General features: G+C 60.5%; 1 protein-coding gene across 6 annotated transcripts in view; it reads right to left on the reverse strand.

Moving 5' to 3' along the window:
- The window catches only part of HDAC4 (histone deacetylase 4), a 289199-nt gene that overhangs the window by 46190 nt on the left and 228288 nt on the right, over positions 1–14721 (reverse strand). For all 6 annotated transcript variants that reach the window (XM_043878233.1, XM_043878235.1, XM_043878234.1 and 3 more), the window contains 5 exons: positions 14294–14410; positions 14000–14198; positions 8133–8371; positions 3727–3984; positions 1604–1790 (listed from right to left, as the gene is read on the reverse strand). In XM_043878233.1, the coding sequence (XP_043734168.1) occupies positions 1604–1790; positions 3727–3984; positions 8133–8371; positions 14000–14198; positions 14294–14410 (1000 nt within the window). The remainder of the gene's footprint in view (positions 1–1603; positions 1791–3726; positions 3985–8132; positions 8372–13999; positions 14199–14293; positions 14411–14721) is intronic.

Raw genomic sequence — 14721 nt, forward strand, 5'->3', positions numbered from 1 at the left:
GCCTTCCAATAATAGAGCAGCACGCCAGGAGCAGACTGAGGGCAACACAGAGGCACACACCCGTCCGCATGGACTGCAGGTGCGCGTGTGTGGACAGCCCGGAGGCCCGTCAGCACCAGGACAGGGCCCCACCGGCGGCATCACGGTGACACAGTCATGTGCTCACGGGGTGCGAGGCGGGAACTTCAAGATGAAGCCACCTGTGCCCTTTTCGCAGATGGGGAACGGCAGAGAGCGAGCGGGGAGCGGCCAGGACACCGGGGAGATGCGTGTGGCCGCGGGAAGAGGCCCACAGTGGCCCACAGCAGTGCGGGCCCCGCAGGGTCCTGTATTCGTGAAATACACCATGTTCGTGTCTACCTGTCTGGCTACGCGCAGACACAACCCTGGACACGGGACCTGACACTGACAACGGCTCCCCCAGGGGTGGAGTCAGGGCCACCTGCTACCTTCTCAGGGTTTCCATCCTGTGTGCTTTCTTACAAGGAATACGCACTGTTTCATAAGTTTTTAAAAAAGGAATAATGAAGACAAACTAGGAAACAGCAACAGAGCGGGGCTCGCTGGCCAGGGCACTCGTGGTGACATCATGTTTGCCCGCGGGCTCCCTCATGGGGACCCCTGAGCACCCAGGGGCACACGCGATGTGGGAGCCTCTCCACTGGGGTCCTGGGGTCGTCTGAGCTGTGCCTTCTAAGCACGGGCCCAGCTCAGCTGACACCAAGGACTGGCTCTTAAAGAATCACCTGCTGACTCTCCTTGTGACACCTTAGAGTTATCTGGTTTTCTTTCTGAAAAGCAGGAATTTAACTTCTGGAAACTGACTACAAAACTCTTCTCCGAATACGATCAGTATCCTTCCAAAATCTGACAAGGAGAACGTAGCCACGTTTGCATGTTACAGTGTGCAGAGAAACAGTGTGTTCCGTGAGAACTGATGGCGTGGGATGAAATGGAACTGCGTTTAGATAACCTGTCCTGAGTGCGTCCTTGGGAAGAAACACCTGACGTGTTAGCAGAGGACAGGGTGAGGTGCTGTCCTGGGGGCCCTCCGTCCCAGGCGGGGTGGGGGCCAGTGGCAGGGGCCCCTGGGCCCAGCCAGCCAGTCCAGCGCCTCGACCCCGGAGGATGCTGTGCCCGGCTGCAGACCTCTGCCCTGACTCCCGGGAATGCTTTCAGGAGGAGAGAGTCCCGCCCACAGACTTCTGCAGGGTTGGGAGGCTGTGGGTGGGGCGTGAGGCGAGACCGCAGGCAGGAGCAGTGCTGTGGGCCGTCCAGGAGCAGAGAGTGAGCATCCGGGTCCGGCCACACCCTGCGCCCACTCGACCTGCACGCTCCAGGGGTCGCCTGGGCCTCACAGGCAGGGCCCCAGGCAGAGGCTCGGCCCAAGGACAGGGCAGACGAAGGAGGGCAAGGTCACTACCCCACCGACCCTGGGTGGGAAGCTGCCTGGTGGGGGCGGGCCCAGGGATGGGCATGACCCGGGAGCCTCGCCCAGGCTGAGCCTCGCCCTCCGGCCCAGCAGGCCTGCGTCTGCAGCCGCGGCTCCCCCGAGCGGGGGCCCTCGCCCTCCCCCGGCCCCCCACACCCCGCTCCACAGTACCTGTGGTGAACCTCGGCTTGGCTGGGGGCTCCTGGACGGACATGGGGAAGGTGGCGGACGCGGGGGAGGACTGCGCCCGGGACAGGGGCCGGTGCCCGCCGAAGGACACAGGGATGCCGGCGGCCTCCATGGACGCCTGGTAGTTCCTCAGCTGGTGGATCCGCTGCTGCTCCAGGAGGAGGGCTTGCTGGGGGTGGAGGAAAGGGGCCGCTTTGTTGCTTCCCGGCGTCTCCCGTCCCCGGCTGCAGGGCTACGGGTCCCCTCCCTCCCAGACCCTCCACCCCACCGCCCCTGGGCTCCCAGTGCAGAGCCTTATGCCAGGCTGCTGGGGAGAAGCTTGCCCTCCGGGCCGGGAGGGCAGCCAGTGAGGCAGCGGCCTTGGACCCTGCCGAAGGATGTCTGGACATCCCCGTGGGGAGACAGACCGTCAGTGGAAAAGCCTGCTCAGAGCTGACGGGGGGCCATGGAGGGCTCCCTGAGGAGGTGACACCTGGGGGGCGGGGCGGCAATACCCAGGCAGAGAGGGTGGTGGTGGGGCACTCGGGGGTGCGAAGGCAGGGACTTGGGGCGGATCCGGTTTTGCCCAGGGAGGTGGGTGGAGCCCGGGGAGAGGTGGTGGGATGGGTGGGGGGCCTGCCTGGCCCTGCTGGGAGCACGGCTGCTTCTGTAGGGACCCGAGGGGGTCTCCTCCCTGCAGGGGGGTCTCCCCCCTCCGGCCGAGGGGGGAAGGGCAGGACACCCTACTTTGGAGCCCGCCCTGCAGGGGCAGGCACCGCCCCCGCCTTGGGCCTCCCTCCGCAGGCGCTTCCTCCCGCGGCCTCTGCAGACCTCACACCTGCCGCCTTTGGAGCAGGTGCCTGTCTCAAGGTGACTCTGCAGACTGCTGCGTGTGCCACCGCGTTCCCCCGAGACGAGCTCTGCTTGCGGTTCTCCCGAGAACCAGATCCCCAGCGCCTCTGATCACTGTCTCGGGCTCGGAGCACACGGATAAATCCCCTGAGAGAATGCTGACCACCTTATCATTGGCGAGACACCACCAGCCCTAAAAAACTGCCTCCCAGTTTCAAGCCAGCACAGTTACAGCACGCTGAACTCCAGTCATAAGAGGAGGCCTCCTCCTTTGTGAACGAGCGAGGCCCTGACCTAAGCCCCCAGCGCGGGAATGAGGCCCGCCGCGGTCCCCATCGTTCGGACGGCCTGCCCGGTGCACTCACACTGCAGGAGTGAGTCTACACTGCAGCGGGGACAGTGGCTTCCCCTGCCCTGACCTCCTTGCTGTCATTAGCACTGGCTCCAGGGCCACTTGAAGAGCAGGGGTTTAGCGCTAACACTGTGGCTGAGATGTGAGACAGGAAGCCCTCCAAATAAGGACTAGCAAAAGTGACCACCAGCCACCTGTGGCCCTGCCTTTAAATGCGGAGCCGGGGAGAAGGCTGGCCGGCTACCTGAGAGGGGATCCCGGAAAACCAAGGCGCTGAGCCCGGGTGTCACTTCCCACCCTGGCCCCAGGGGTGGTGGGGGAGGCACCCCTGGGCTGTCAGGGGAGGAGGAGTCTGCCTGGGTGGCTAGCACCGGGCCCACGGGGAGGGTTGGGTGAGCCAGGGCTCCACACCCCAGGTGCTGAGCTCCACGATGAAGCACACCGTTAGGTGTTAGACTCCACCCCTCGGACGCCCTGGCCCAGCTTCTCAGGGACAAGACCGCTCCCTGGGGGCACTCAGGCCTCTAACACGGTCACTAGTGTCTTCTTGACCCCAAAGGTCCTGGCTTCTGGCCAGACGATGCGAACCTTCTTGATCAATGATCAAGTCAGCCTCCTTTGTACCCTTCTATGCTAGCACTCAGATTTGGGTTAATCTGCAGCCTTTGGGCCTGAAGGGGAACCATCCCTAGGGAGTCTGGGGCCTGTTTAGCTGAGAAGCAGGTAAACAAATACACGCAGTGGACAGAGGGCCAGTGTCTCTGGGGTGATGCCTGCAAAGCAGAGCTCACATCACATCTGCCTCCTGTATCAGCAGGGAAAGCTGGGGGCCTGGACCAGCAGGTGTGGAGGACAACGCCCTTGGACTTGCTCTACAGGCCCTGCTCACCCCCTGCTCCCCGTCCCCCCGCTCTGCGGGCACCTGTCTGAAGAGCAGCTCTTGCTCCGTGGGCGGCCGCTGGCCGGGCTCCGCCTCCCGTGGGGGCTCCGCCTCCTCGTCGTCACTCTCGATGGGCTCCTGCTTCACCTGCACCCCAGCCAGCGAGTGGGCCTCCTTCTGCCCCGGGAGCCGGTCCAGGAAGGGCTCCTCCAGGAGCGCCTGGTGCTCCCGCAGCTCCTCCTCCGTCTCCTCGGGGTGGCTCTCGGGCTGCCGGGCCGGCTCGCTGGGTTTGGGGATCATCTGCAACACAGGGGTACCAGGTGGAGTGCGGCGGGACGGGGGTGAAGGAGGTGCTGGGACAGGAAGGGGGTGGTCACAGAGCCCACGTCTCGGGATCAACGGGGCTGACCGTCTGAGGACGCTGTCACCCTGGGCTGAGCAGGACAGGACACAGACACACAGAGACACACACAGACACACACACACTCAGACACACACAGAGCCCACGTCTCAGGATCAACGGGGCTGACTGTCTGAGGACGCTGTCACCCTGGGCTGAGGCAGGACAGGACACAGACACACACACACACAGACACACACAGACACAGACACACACAGACACAGACACACACACACACACACACACACACACACACACACACAGAGCCGGGCGCTGTCCGTGGTGCTGAGAAAAAACCTAGCGCTTGGGACCTGCTATCAAGTGCCTGTTTGCCAGGCACAGTGAACCACAATGCAAGTCACTCACCACAATTGCAAGGTGTCGACCCACATCCACACCTGCGTGTGAAGTGGGGGTGGGGGGGTGCACCCTCCTTCCTTCTCAGTCACAGCCTCCCCCACCCGCCACCCCACCAGCTCACACCCAGGCACCACGTGGACCCTCTCCTCCACGGGGACAGGTGGCCTCTGAGTCCGCTCACCCACGCCGCTGGCCCCAAACCTGCGGCTGGCACACCACGTACCCCCCCCCACCACCCCGCTGAACTTCCACGTGCAAAAGCCCTGCCCTGCCAGGGAGGACGGACCCTTCCCCACGTCCTGACTCTGTTTCTAGAAGGAAACCAAGGGCTTCCAGGAAGCCTCAAGTTTTTAGTCCTGAGCCCTTGAGCCTTAAAAAGTCCTTACAGAACCACCTGCGCCCTGACCCACACTGGATGCGTGCAGCCTGGCCCATGACGGGAGGACTGGGGACACTTGTGCTGGCGCCGGGGCTGCATTCACGGTAACCAGCTGGGCTCAGCTGCACCGTGGGCCCCAGGGCCACACCCCAGAGGAGGACTGAGCCACTGACCCTCCGGAGCAGCTGGCTGGCTTTGCTGAGCGAACAGTTTCCTTTGGGCCAGGGACTTGCTCTAGTGACCATCGCCTAAGCTGCTGTGCGAAGCTCTGCAAAGGAAGCACGCTGTGAAGGCAGGCCCCGGCCCCTCTCTACATCCGCCCCCAGGCAGCGTCTCCTCAGAAGTGCCAATCCAGCCGGAACACGGAGGCCACAGCTCCGGGAACAGGTCTGTGTTCAGCGGACAAAGCCGCGGGGTGGGCAGGGGGCGGACAGGCTCTGAACCATTTCGAGTAAACAATCCTCCAACCTCTCAGCTGCTGATTTGACAGACTTCTCACAGCAGTTCATCCAAAAAAGTGTTCTGAAAATCTGTCTTTGAAGATTTGGGGATCTGTCTATCTCATCTGCTTCCCACATACCTGGAGCCGGTGAGGCCCCACTATGAGCTTTGTGCCTGGACAGAGTCCACTGGGGGTGAGACCACAACCCCACGACAGGGCTGGCGGCAGGAGGACCCATCTCCACCAGCAGAGGGCGCTGGGCCCCTCCCAGGCCCCCCAGGTCCACAGGGGCCTGGAAACCTCAGCAGGTGGCATCGGGAGCCTCAGCTTTAGGGTCCGCGGGGTCAAAGTGCTCACATTGCTGTCATCCCTCAGTGTCTGGTGCAGAGTCCAACAGGTAACAGGCTGGGGTTGATGGGAGGTTTGGGGAGCGCAGGGCCTGGGAAGGTGGCTGGGGGACAGACTGGTGAGTAGACATCACAGCAAAGCGATGGGGAGGGAACAAGGACGGGGGAGGGTGGGAGCGGCCAAGGCCCCTGTGATGTGCTCCAGGGTGAGGCTGTGAGAGATGAGGCTGTGGACACTGGGTGGGGGTCAGGGAAGAGGACGTGGGGACAGGGCGTGGACATCAGGGGAGGACATGGCGACAGGGCGTGGACAGTGGGGGAGGACGCGGGGACGGGAGCCCCCAAAACCACAGACTTAAGCCTCCAGATGACGGTCTGGGAGGCAGGTGCCTTCTCAGAGCGGGAGGCAAGTTCCTCTCTGCTGTGGGAAGATCCCAAAGAGTCAGGCTGAGAAAGGGTGGGGTCAGGGGACTGCCTGCAGAGAAATGACCTTTTGGGGGCTCAGCCAGGAGGGGACAGAAGGTCAGCAGAGGGGCTGGTCCAGGTGCACTGGGAGGCCCCGGGGGTTCCAGGCCAGAGGCCTGAGGACAGCTGCAGAGGGGGAGGCCGGGGCGGGCGGGGCAGGGGACTGGGTCTGTGGCAGAGAGGCTGAGACCCAGACTCTGGGCAACCTGTGAGGGGCTGTCCTGGGAAGGGGGATCTGAGCGAGGGGTTGGGCAATGGGCCAGGGCTGAAGGTGATGGTTAGGAAGAAGCAGGCAGATGGGAAATGGAGGTGGGAAGCATGGATGCTCCAGGCCAAGCTTGCAGAACTGGGGTGGCTGAGAGCCTGGGAGGTCATGCAGACACAAGGAGCAGGGGAGAGCCTCACCCAGGGGACACTGAGGGGGTGGGCAGGGCCCCTGCAGGGGGCCTGGAGAAGCAGTGTCTGATCCTGGAGGAGCCAGGGCTGCCCCAGGCCCTACCAGGAGGTCAGCTCTGAGTGGGCACATGTGACCTTGGGAATGACCGCAGTGACCCAGCAGCAAAGGGCACACACAGATCCGTCCTGTCTCCCCAGGGCCTTCTGGACCTCAGGAGCACCCTCTAGCCAACTAAACGAGAATGGAGGTAACTCCATGTTTGGAACAACAAGCTTCTAAAAGCCAGACTGGAGTTCAGGGCCCAGACCAAACTGGTAAGCAGGCCAGCGTTTAAGGTTACTGGACATGCTCACCATTAGATGCCCAAACAAATGGGACCCAGAGTTCACGTTCATAATTGAGCTGAGGAGCAGTAACCCACACGAGGAATGGCTAAGACCCTGGTGCACTCCAGCCAGGGCTGCGGGGTGGGGCTGCGGGCCTTGGCTCAGGAGCCTTCAGGCCATGGGCCCGAAAGACAGAGGGCAGAAATGTCGGTGCCGGCAGTGCCAGATACAACTGTCAGCTCCCTGCACCCTCCGGGAGATCAGTGTATAAACATTTCAATCAGCTGTCGCTGCTGACAGCAAATCAATCACGGAGTGAAATCCAGAGAGATCAGCCTGCTTCTGTCTCTCTGTTGGAGAACATACCACACGTGAACAGGTGTTCCTGTCTTTCTAGTCTCCTACCCTATCACTCAGATAACAACATAACACAATTAAGAAGACAGTTGGCATCAGCAAGGTGACAGGAAGTGACTTTGACACTTTGGCATCCATCTTGCCCACCCTGACAGGTGCCTTTCCTGCCCGGAGGGGCTGCGTTCAGCTGCCCCACCCACTCCTTTCCCCGCCCTGTGCGGTCTGGTAGGGGAACCAGCCAGGCAGAGTGGTTCTGGGGCGGGGGTGCTGAGCCTCTGTCCGAGCGCTTGGGCGGGCAGTAGGGCCTGGTCTGGGTCAGCTGGCTGTTCGTTCAGGGCTTCCAATTCTCCCAGGACAGAAGCTGTCGGGCAATGTGGTCGCTCTGCGTTTAACCTTTGGAGGAACCGCTGAACAGCCTTCCAAAGTGGCTCCTCTCATTCTCTATCAGAAACGGGTCTTGCTTCGAACGTCAGCATTTGGAACCAGCATCTGAAACTGCTGTTCTTGCTTCAATAACCAGCAAGGAGGGCCACAGTGACCTCAGTGCCGCTTCCTGCTGAGAGCAGGCTGGGAGTGACCGTCCAGATGTTGGACGGAGGGACGAAGACCTCTGGGCAGGAGTCCTTTGGCCGAGGTGGCTGCAGTGGGCAGGAGGAGTGCCAGCATCCAAGGGCCTGGAACCTGTGCTTTGGGGGCCCCGTGCATCTGCTGGGCACTCTGCTGGGAGTTTGCTTAAGAGGATAAATCCCCTTAAGAAGTCCCAGAGACCCATGAGGGGCAAGTAGAATATACCACCCAAGGACACAGATGCTTCAGGCATACAGCCCACCCCACTTCTGCCTCCTTCATGACCCCAAAGAGAAAAGCTGCTCGCCGCCCACGTGTTTCCCCGGCCCCGCCCCCACGTCCCCCGGTCCCGCCCCATCTGTTTCCCCGGCCCCGCCCCCGTGTCCTCGGCCCCGCCCCGCGTCTCACCTTGTTGAGGTGCAGCTGAGGCTGCTGGAAGTGCTGCTTGTGCTTCTCCAGGAACTGCTGGTGCTGCTGCTGGATGACCAGGTGCTGCAGCGCCTGCGCGCTCTGGGGCAGCGGCGCCGACTGCGTGCGGCCCAGCGGGCGGTGCTGCCGCAGCTTGTGCACCGAGGGCGCCACGCGCTCCGCCCCCACCAGGGGCTGCGCGTGCAGGGGCAGCGCGCCCAGGCCTGCAAGGTAGCGGTCTGGAGAGAGCACGGGGAGGGGAGGAGCAGAAGGGAGGGGGGAGGCCTGGTGAGTGACTGACGGAGGCCGGCCGCCGCCGCCTCCCTGAAGCCCGCCGGGCCCGCTCCGGCACACCGACCACCCGAAACCTGGACTTAGGGACGGAGACCAGTCATCTGGACCCCCCCATACCCAGGTGCAGGCCGTAAGTGGGCTCCGAGGGTGGCCCCGGCACAGGCGCCCTCAGAGGGGCCTGGCTGAGGAAGGGGCCAGGGTCTGGTGGCTCCAGAATGTTCTGGAGAACCAGCGAGTGGGCGCCTCCCTGACAGCCTCAGAAACCCGGGTGTGAGGAAGACACCGGCCCTTAAGGACCAAACCATTTTAAGGGACTCAAGGCCTCGATTTTATACACAAAGAGGGATCAACACTTGAAAAAAATCTGATGCATGTTGTCAAAATCTCTGCAAATTTCTGGGAAAGGCTGTCGCCTGCTGCCAGGGAGAAGGGCTGCAAGGCCGCACCGTGTCTGGGCTGAGTGTTTAAGAATCTGTGTGGATGGAAGAGGGTAGGTTTGAATCTGTGTTTGAATCTTGCTTCAAAATGCAACTTCCTCATGTGAACCAGGAGGTGAAATGTTCTCCTTCTATATTCCTTTCAACCATCAATACTTTTTCTTTTACAAATTGTGGGTTTAGACAGTTTACCATTTTCCCTGGTACCATAGGCAAAAGGGTGTAACAGACCCTTCCCAGGCCACCTGAGTATCTGTTTCCTGGCACCAGAGCTGGAGAAACTAAACATCACTCAGGCTACCAGTGACCCCAGATCAGAGCGTCTGACCAGGACAAACCACAGGTGGACAGACCCCGCCAGCTCTCAGCTGCCTGCAGTGCTGACTCCTGGGAGGGGCTGTGTTGCCGTGTTTAGTCGAACCCAAGCCCCCTCCAGTGGGTACTGACTGTCAGTCTTTTCCTGGTTCCTTCCTGGGGGTTATTTCTGTATTAGAAATTCTACTTTGTATACAAACAGAAAAAAAAATTCAACCCTAGCAAAATAGTCCCTCACTACCTTTTCAAAAAGTTAATCAATCAGAGTTTCCCTAAACCACCATCACTTTTTATCCAACCCAAATAGTTTTCTGGAAAGGTAAATTATTTTAAACCTCACTATCTGCTTGGCTAGTAAACTGAAGTGAAAAAGTTGAAAGGTAGAACCATTCTTTCCTTGGTTTTCTATCGATAGAAAAATTAAACAAAGACACAGCATCCACGTAGAGAAGGTCTTTCGGAATTCATCAGTTGTTGGTCTGGTAGCTCAGGCAGTAAAGAGTCTGCCTGCAATGCAGGAGACCCGGGTTCGATCCCCGGGTCAGGAAGATACCCTGGAGAAGGAAATGGCAACCCACTCCAGTATTCTTGCCTGGAGAATCCCATGGATGGAGGAGCCTGGCAGGCTACATACCATGGGGTCGCAAAGAGTCGGACATGACTGAGAGACTTCACTTTCACTTTATTTCACTTGGTCTGAGTATTATGGGGGATTAAATCATTTCACCAGCTTCCCAGGTGGCACTAGTGGTAAAGATCCCTCCTGCCAGTGCAGGAGACATAAGAGACGTGGGTTCAATCCCTGGGTTGGGAAGATCTCCTGGAGGAGGGCATGGCAACCCACTCCAGTATTCTTGCCTGGAAACTCCCATGGACAGAGGAGCCTGGCGGGCTACAGTCCATGAGGTGGCATAGAGCCAAACATGACTGTGAAAGTCACTCAGTCTGTACAGTCCATGGAATTCTCCAGGCCAGAATACTGGAGTGGGTATTCTCCAGCAGATCTTCCTGACCCAGGGATCGAACCAGGGTCTCCTGCCTTGCAGGTGGATTCTTTACCAGCTGAGTGACCAGAGAAGCCCTAAGTGACTTAGCATGCACACAAATTGTTTCATGGAGGGAGGAAGGATGTCAGCCACCGGACACTGCACTTACGGGATTAAAAGTCCACTTAGTTACTGAAAGGCACCCTCTCAGAAGACATCACTTGTTTTTAAAGCTTCCTGGGCCCCCGAGAATGAGGATGTCACAGATGGTGGGGCTGCAGAGCCCTGCGCTGGGGCCACTGGGCCGGCCCTGCGTGGTATCCGCAGGGAAGCGTCTCTCGGTTTTAAAGGAGGAAACACTCATTCCAGAGATCCAGCATCTGCTGTGACCCAGGTTAGGGAACCAGGGCTCCAAATGAGCTGGCAAGGTGGGGACTTTGGTTTCTGCTGCTGCTGCTCCAGGGCCCCCTCCCTGCGATTGGGGCTCTGGCGGCTCGATGCTGGCCCAGAAGCCCGCCTTCGCCAGGACACCACCACCCTGAGAACACAGGCCACTGTCCCTGTAGGGTGCGGGCGGCTAGCCATGGAGAGGCCTGACTTCCAGTCCCCGACGCCGGGGGAGCCAGTGTCTACACGGAGCCCCAGCAGTTCAGGCTGGACCCCGGTCTGGTTCTGCTCCCTCCCCTCACCTCCACCCCCTTCACCCCAGATCAGGCTGTAGTGCTTCCGGCGGGGGGTAAATCTGCGGGGCCCCCACACTCGAGGACAGGTGTCGTGCTCGGTGTCCCTTAAAACTGGAGATCTGACCTTCCAGGAGACAGACCCTACACCTCGTCCAGTGTGGACAGGCCACACTTGAGTTCAGAAGTTTCTGGTTCAGAACCGGAAGATGAACCTTCAGACCATTCATAGGAGCCTTTGATGGTAACTGGAAACTGGTTTTTCTGTATGTGCTGTGAAACTTCCAAGCACGAGGGCCCAGTAGACTAGGATCCAATTCTGTCCCAGTGACCAGCTGGCCTGCGGAGGCTGGGACAGCGGGGCCCAGGCGGCCTGCGGCTGCCCTCACCCGGCCCCAGTGAAGGGACCCGAGGGTGGCGAGTGCCGAGCGGCTCCTCCCGGGGACAGGGCAGGCCGGCCTCCTCGGAGGTCCTCTCTGGAGCAGGAGGTGAAGAGGACAAGGGGATGGGAGTTCCCGGTGAGCACCCAGCCCTTCCATGGACACCTGGGTTGAAGGTTTCCTTCACCTGCACTAACAGTAAGCGAATCTGCAAACAGAGCTGCCGCATGGACGCCCCTACAGGTATGGGGGTTAAAGAAAATGAGAAGTTGAAAAGTGAAATCGCCCTGTGTTCTGGGCCTGGTTTTGCAGCACCGGCTTTGGCACTGGGGATCCTTTTCAGCCCATGTGGAGTCTCACGTGGAACCCACGTGAGACAGGTGACTCCTGTGACCTGAGTCCTTACACACCCGCTGCCCGACCTGAAGAGTCTTTAAAACTGGGGTGTGTGGACCTGCACACCCCACCCTGACCAGCTGCTCAGAGCTCAACCTGGGGACTGTCTGGGGAACTGGGCTCTTTTCAGGAGAAGACTGGAGCACACAATCACCGGCTGTCAGGAGCCTCCTGCAGCGGCGAGGACCCGGGCTGTGGGAGCCACTCTGAGCAGGCACCACGTGGAACCCACATCCGCACGCCCACTCCCCGATGGATCTGGGCCGGCCGCTCCTCCAGCACGGTCAGCCTTTGTGGAACGATGTGGCCCTAGCACTGACAGCGTCTGTCTGTCCACAGTGACCACCAGCGAGCAGGCAGGTCCGTGGGCTGAGCCCTTGGGAACCTCAGAGAACCTAACAGAAGCCAGCCTGCAGCGCGAGCCCGACCCTTCCGACGCGGCTCAGACACTGCCTGGCACCAGGAGCTACCGCAGAGGTATCTACCGTGACCCTTCTGGCATCAGATGCTGAGGGGGTGCCGGGAGGGGATGTGCAAGGTAATCGGTGTCTGCGCTCCGGGGGACGGAGGTGCACACGGAAACTGCCCGTACTGAGTGCCCGGGAGGCCCCCGAGCTGGGCCTGATGCGGAGGAAGGGCCCCGAGGCTGGGCGTGCAGAAGGCGACGTGGGCCTCGTCAGCGCTGAGCGAGCCTGCACCCCGAATGCTGCGCGGGTTGGGGGCCGTGCGCCAGGCCGGAGCCGTCTGACTGCGCTCCCCGTGCTGGTGGAATGGTCCCCGTTTCTACCACGCCTCAGCCAGTGGCTACGCGAGGATGTGGCGAGTCACATGTGGGACGGAGAAGCCACACCTGGCCTCTGCTTTTAACTGTTCCTGTCTGGGGGAGGGACGGGGGCAGGGGTCGTTGGGGAGTTTGGGATGGACACACACACACTGCTGCGTTTAAAATGGGGCGCTAACAGACCTGGTGAGAAGCACACGGAACTCCACTCCGGGTGGTGTGGCAGTCTGGATGGGAGGCGGGTTTGAGGGAGAACGGATATGTGTGGATGAGTGGCTGGGTCTCTCCACTGCTCACCTGAAACTGTCACTGTGTTGTTTGTTAACAATGAAAGTGAGATTTTCACTATGAAAGTGGCTATGAAAGTGAAAGCGTTAGTTGCTCAGAGGAGTCCGACTCTGCAACCCTCTGGACTGTAGCCCACCAGGCTCCTCTGTCCATGGGATTTTCTAGGCAAGAATGCTGGAGTGGGTTGCCATTCCCTTTTCCAGGGGAATCCCCCTGATCCAGGGGTTAAATCTGAGTCTCCCGCATTGCAGGCAGACGTTTTACTGTCTGAGCCACCACGGAAGTATTGTTTGTTAATTGGCTATACCCTAATACAAAATAAAAAGTGTAAAGAGAAAAAAAAAAGTGAAAAAACCCACAACTTTCAGTGTCAATGTGAACGGCCACAGCTCTGAACCTGGGAGGGCTTCCTGGCCTGCCTACAAGAGTGTAAGCTGACCCCAGGGAGCCTGGGAACAGGGAGGGAGTGGGGGGCAGGGAAGGGCCCACATGACCCCGGGGAGGACAGACAGGCCAGTCGGGAAGTAAGGGAGAGAGCGAGGGTGAATGCTGAGAACGATAAAACCAAACGTCACCACCAGAGCAACCAGCAGCTGAGGGGGACTCCCCTGCTGATACTGACACTGGGGGCTCTGTCGGCCCTGCTAAAACCTGGGGAGGAAGCTGAAGACCCAGCTGGATGGTGCCGGGACCTGGGAGGTCAGCTCTGCAGTGGGGCCCCCTCATTTCACAGCAAACCCTGAGCACTCTGTCACTTGGAAAGTGACACCTTCACACTGCTGTTGCTGTGCGAATTTTATAGCAAATCTCTGTGTGTGTGTGAGTCGCTCAGTCATGTCTGACTCTTTGTGACCCCGCGGATTGCAGCCAGCCAGGCTCCTCTGTCCATGGGATTCTTCAGGCAAGAACACTAGAGTGGGTTGCCACGCCCTCCTCCAGGGGATCTTCCCGACCCAGGGACTGAACCTGGGTCTCCTGCATTGCAGGCAGAGTCTTTACCATCTGAGCCACCAGGAAAGCCCTAATTTTTTTTCTAAACATAACCACCCCTTAGACGGGGCACGTTTTAAAAAAACGTTACTGCTGACGAATCTGCTGCCCGCGGGCCAGCCCTGAGCACCCAAGGGCAGACACATCAGGGGCTGGCAACCTGCTCTGGGGAAATCAACCAGAAGGTGTGTCTGACGCTCTGGCTTCCACGCCCCTGGCTCTGTGAGTGGACTTGGTCTCTCCGGCCACCGCCTGGCGTGGGACAGGTCACCCGCCCACCCTCCTGGGGAGCCCATGATGGCCCGACACGGCCCGCTCACCTGTGACGAGGGGTGTCTGTGCGGGCGGCTGCTCCAGGAGGACCACGTGCTGCAGGAGGGAGCCGGGGGCCGCCCCCGCGTCCCGCTCCAGGGGCGCCGCGCCCAGGTAGGGGGCGAGGTGGGTGCCGGGGAAGAGGGAGATGCGCTGCTGCAGGGCGGGGAGGGCCAGTCTCTCGGCCTCCTGCTGGCCGGCCGCCGCCTGGACAGACAGACGCAGCCGGGCGCCCGGGTCAGGGGCCTGGGGAGGGGGGTTGCCCGCACCACCGCCTCGCAGACCCCGGGGCGCCCACTTACTGCGGAGGGGCCGGTGGCGGGCAGCCCCAGCGTGATGTTGGGCAGTGACGGCGACGTGTAGAGGGGCAGCGGGCCCACCGAGCCCTCTCGCGACACGAGTCTGTGCGCCAGGCTGGTCTGCAGACAGAGCACACGGGCGTCACGCAGGCTGCACGGCCAGGCCTGGGCGGCCTGCGCCACGGGAAGCGAGGGGAGAAAACCCTCCGGGGCAGGCTGAGGTCCCCTCTGAGGTCCCCGGGACAGAGACGTGTGAACGACAGCTCGGAGGCAGGCGGGGCACTGCAGAGCCATCAGCTCCGACTCACGACCTGTCCATCTCTTGTTTGCTCTTGTTCAATCCACACAACATTGTAAAACTATCAACCTAGTTGATAGAATCTACCTAGATTCAACCTATATTCTATAACCTAGAATCAACCTAGGATAAT

This window comes from Cervus elaphus, chromosome 20, assembly GCF_910594005.1.
Source record: "Cervus elaphus chromosome 20, mCerEla1.1, whole genome shotgun sequence".
In the NCBI taxonomy this organism is placed as follows: Eukaryota; Metazoa; Chordata; class Mammalia; order Artiodactyla; family Cervidae; genus Cervus; species Cervus elaphus.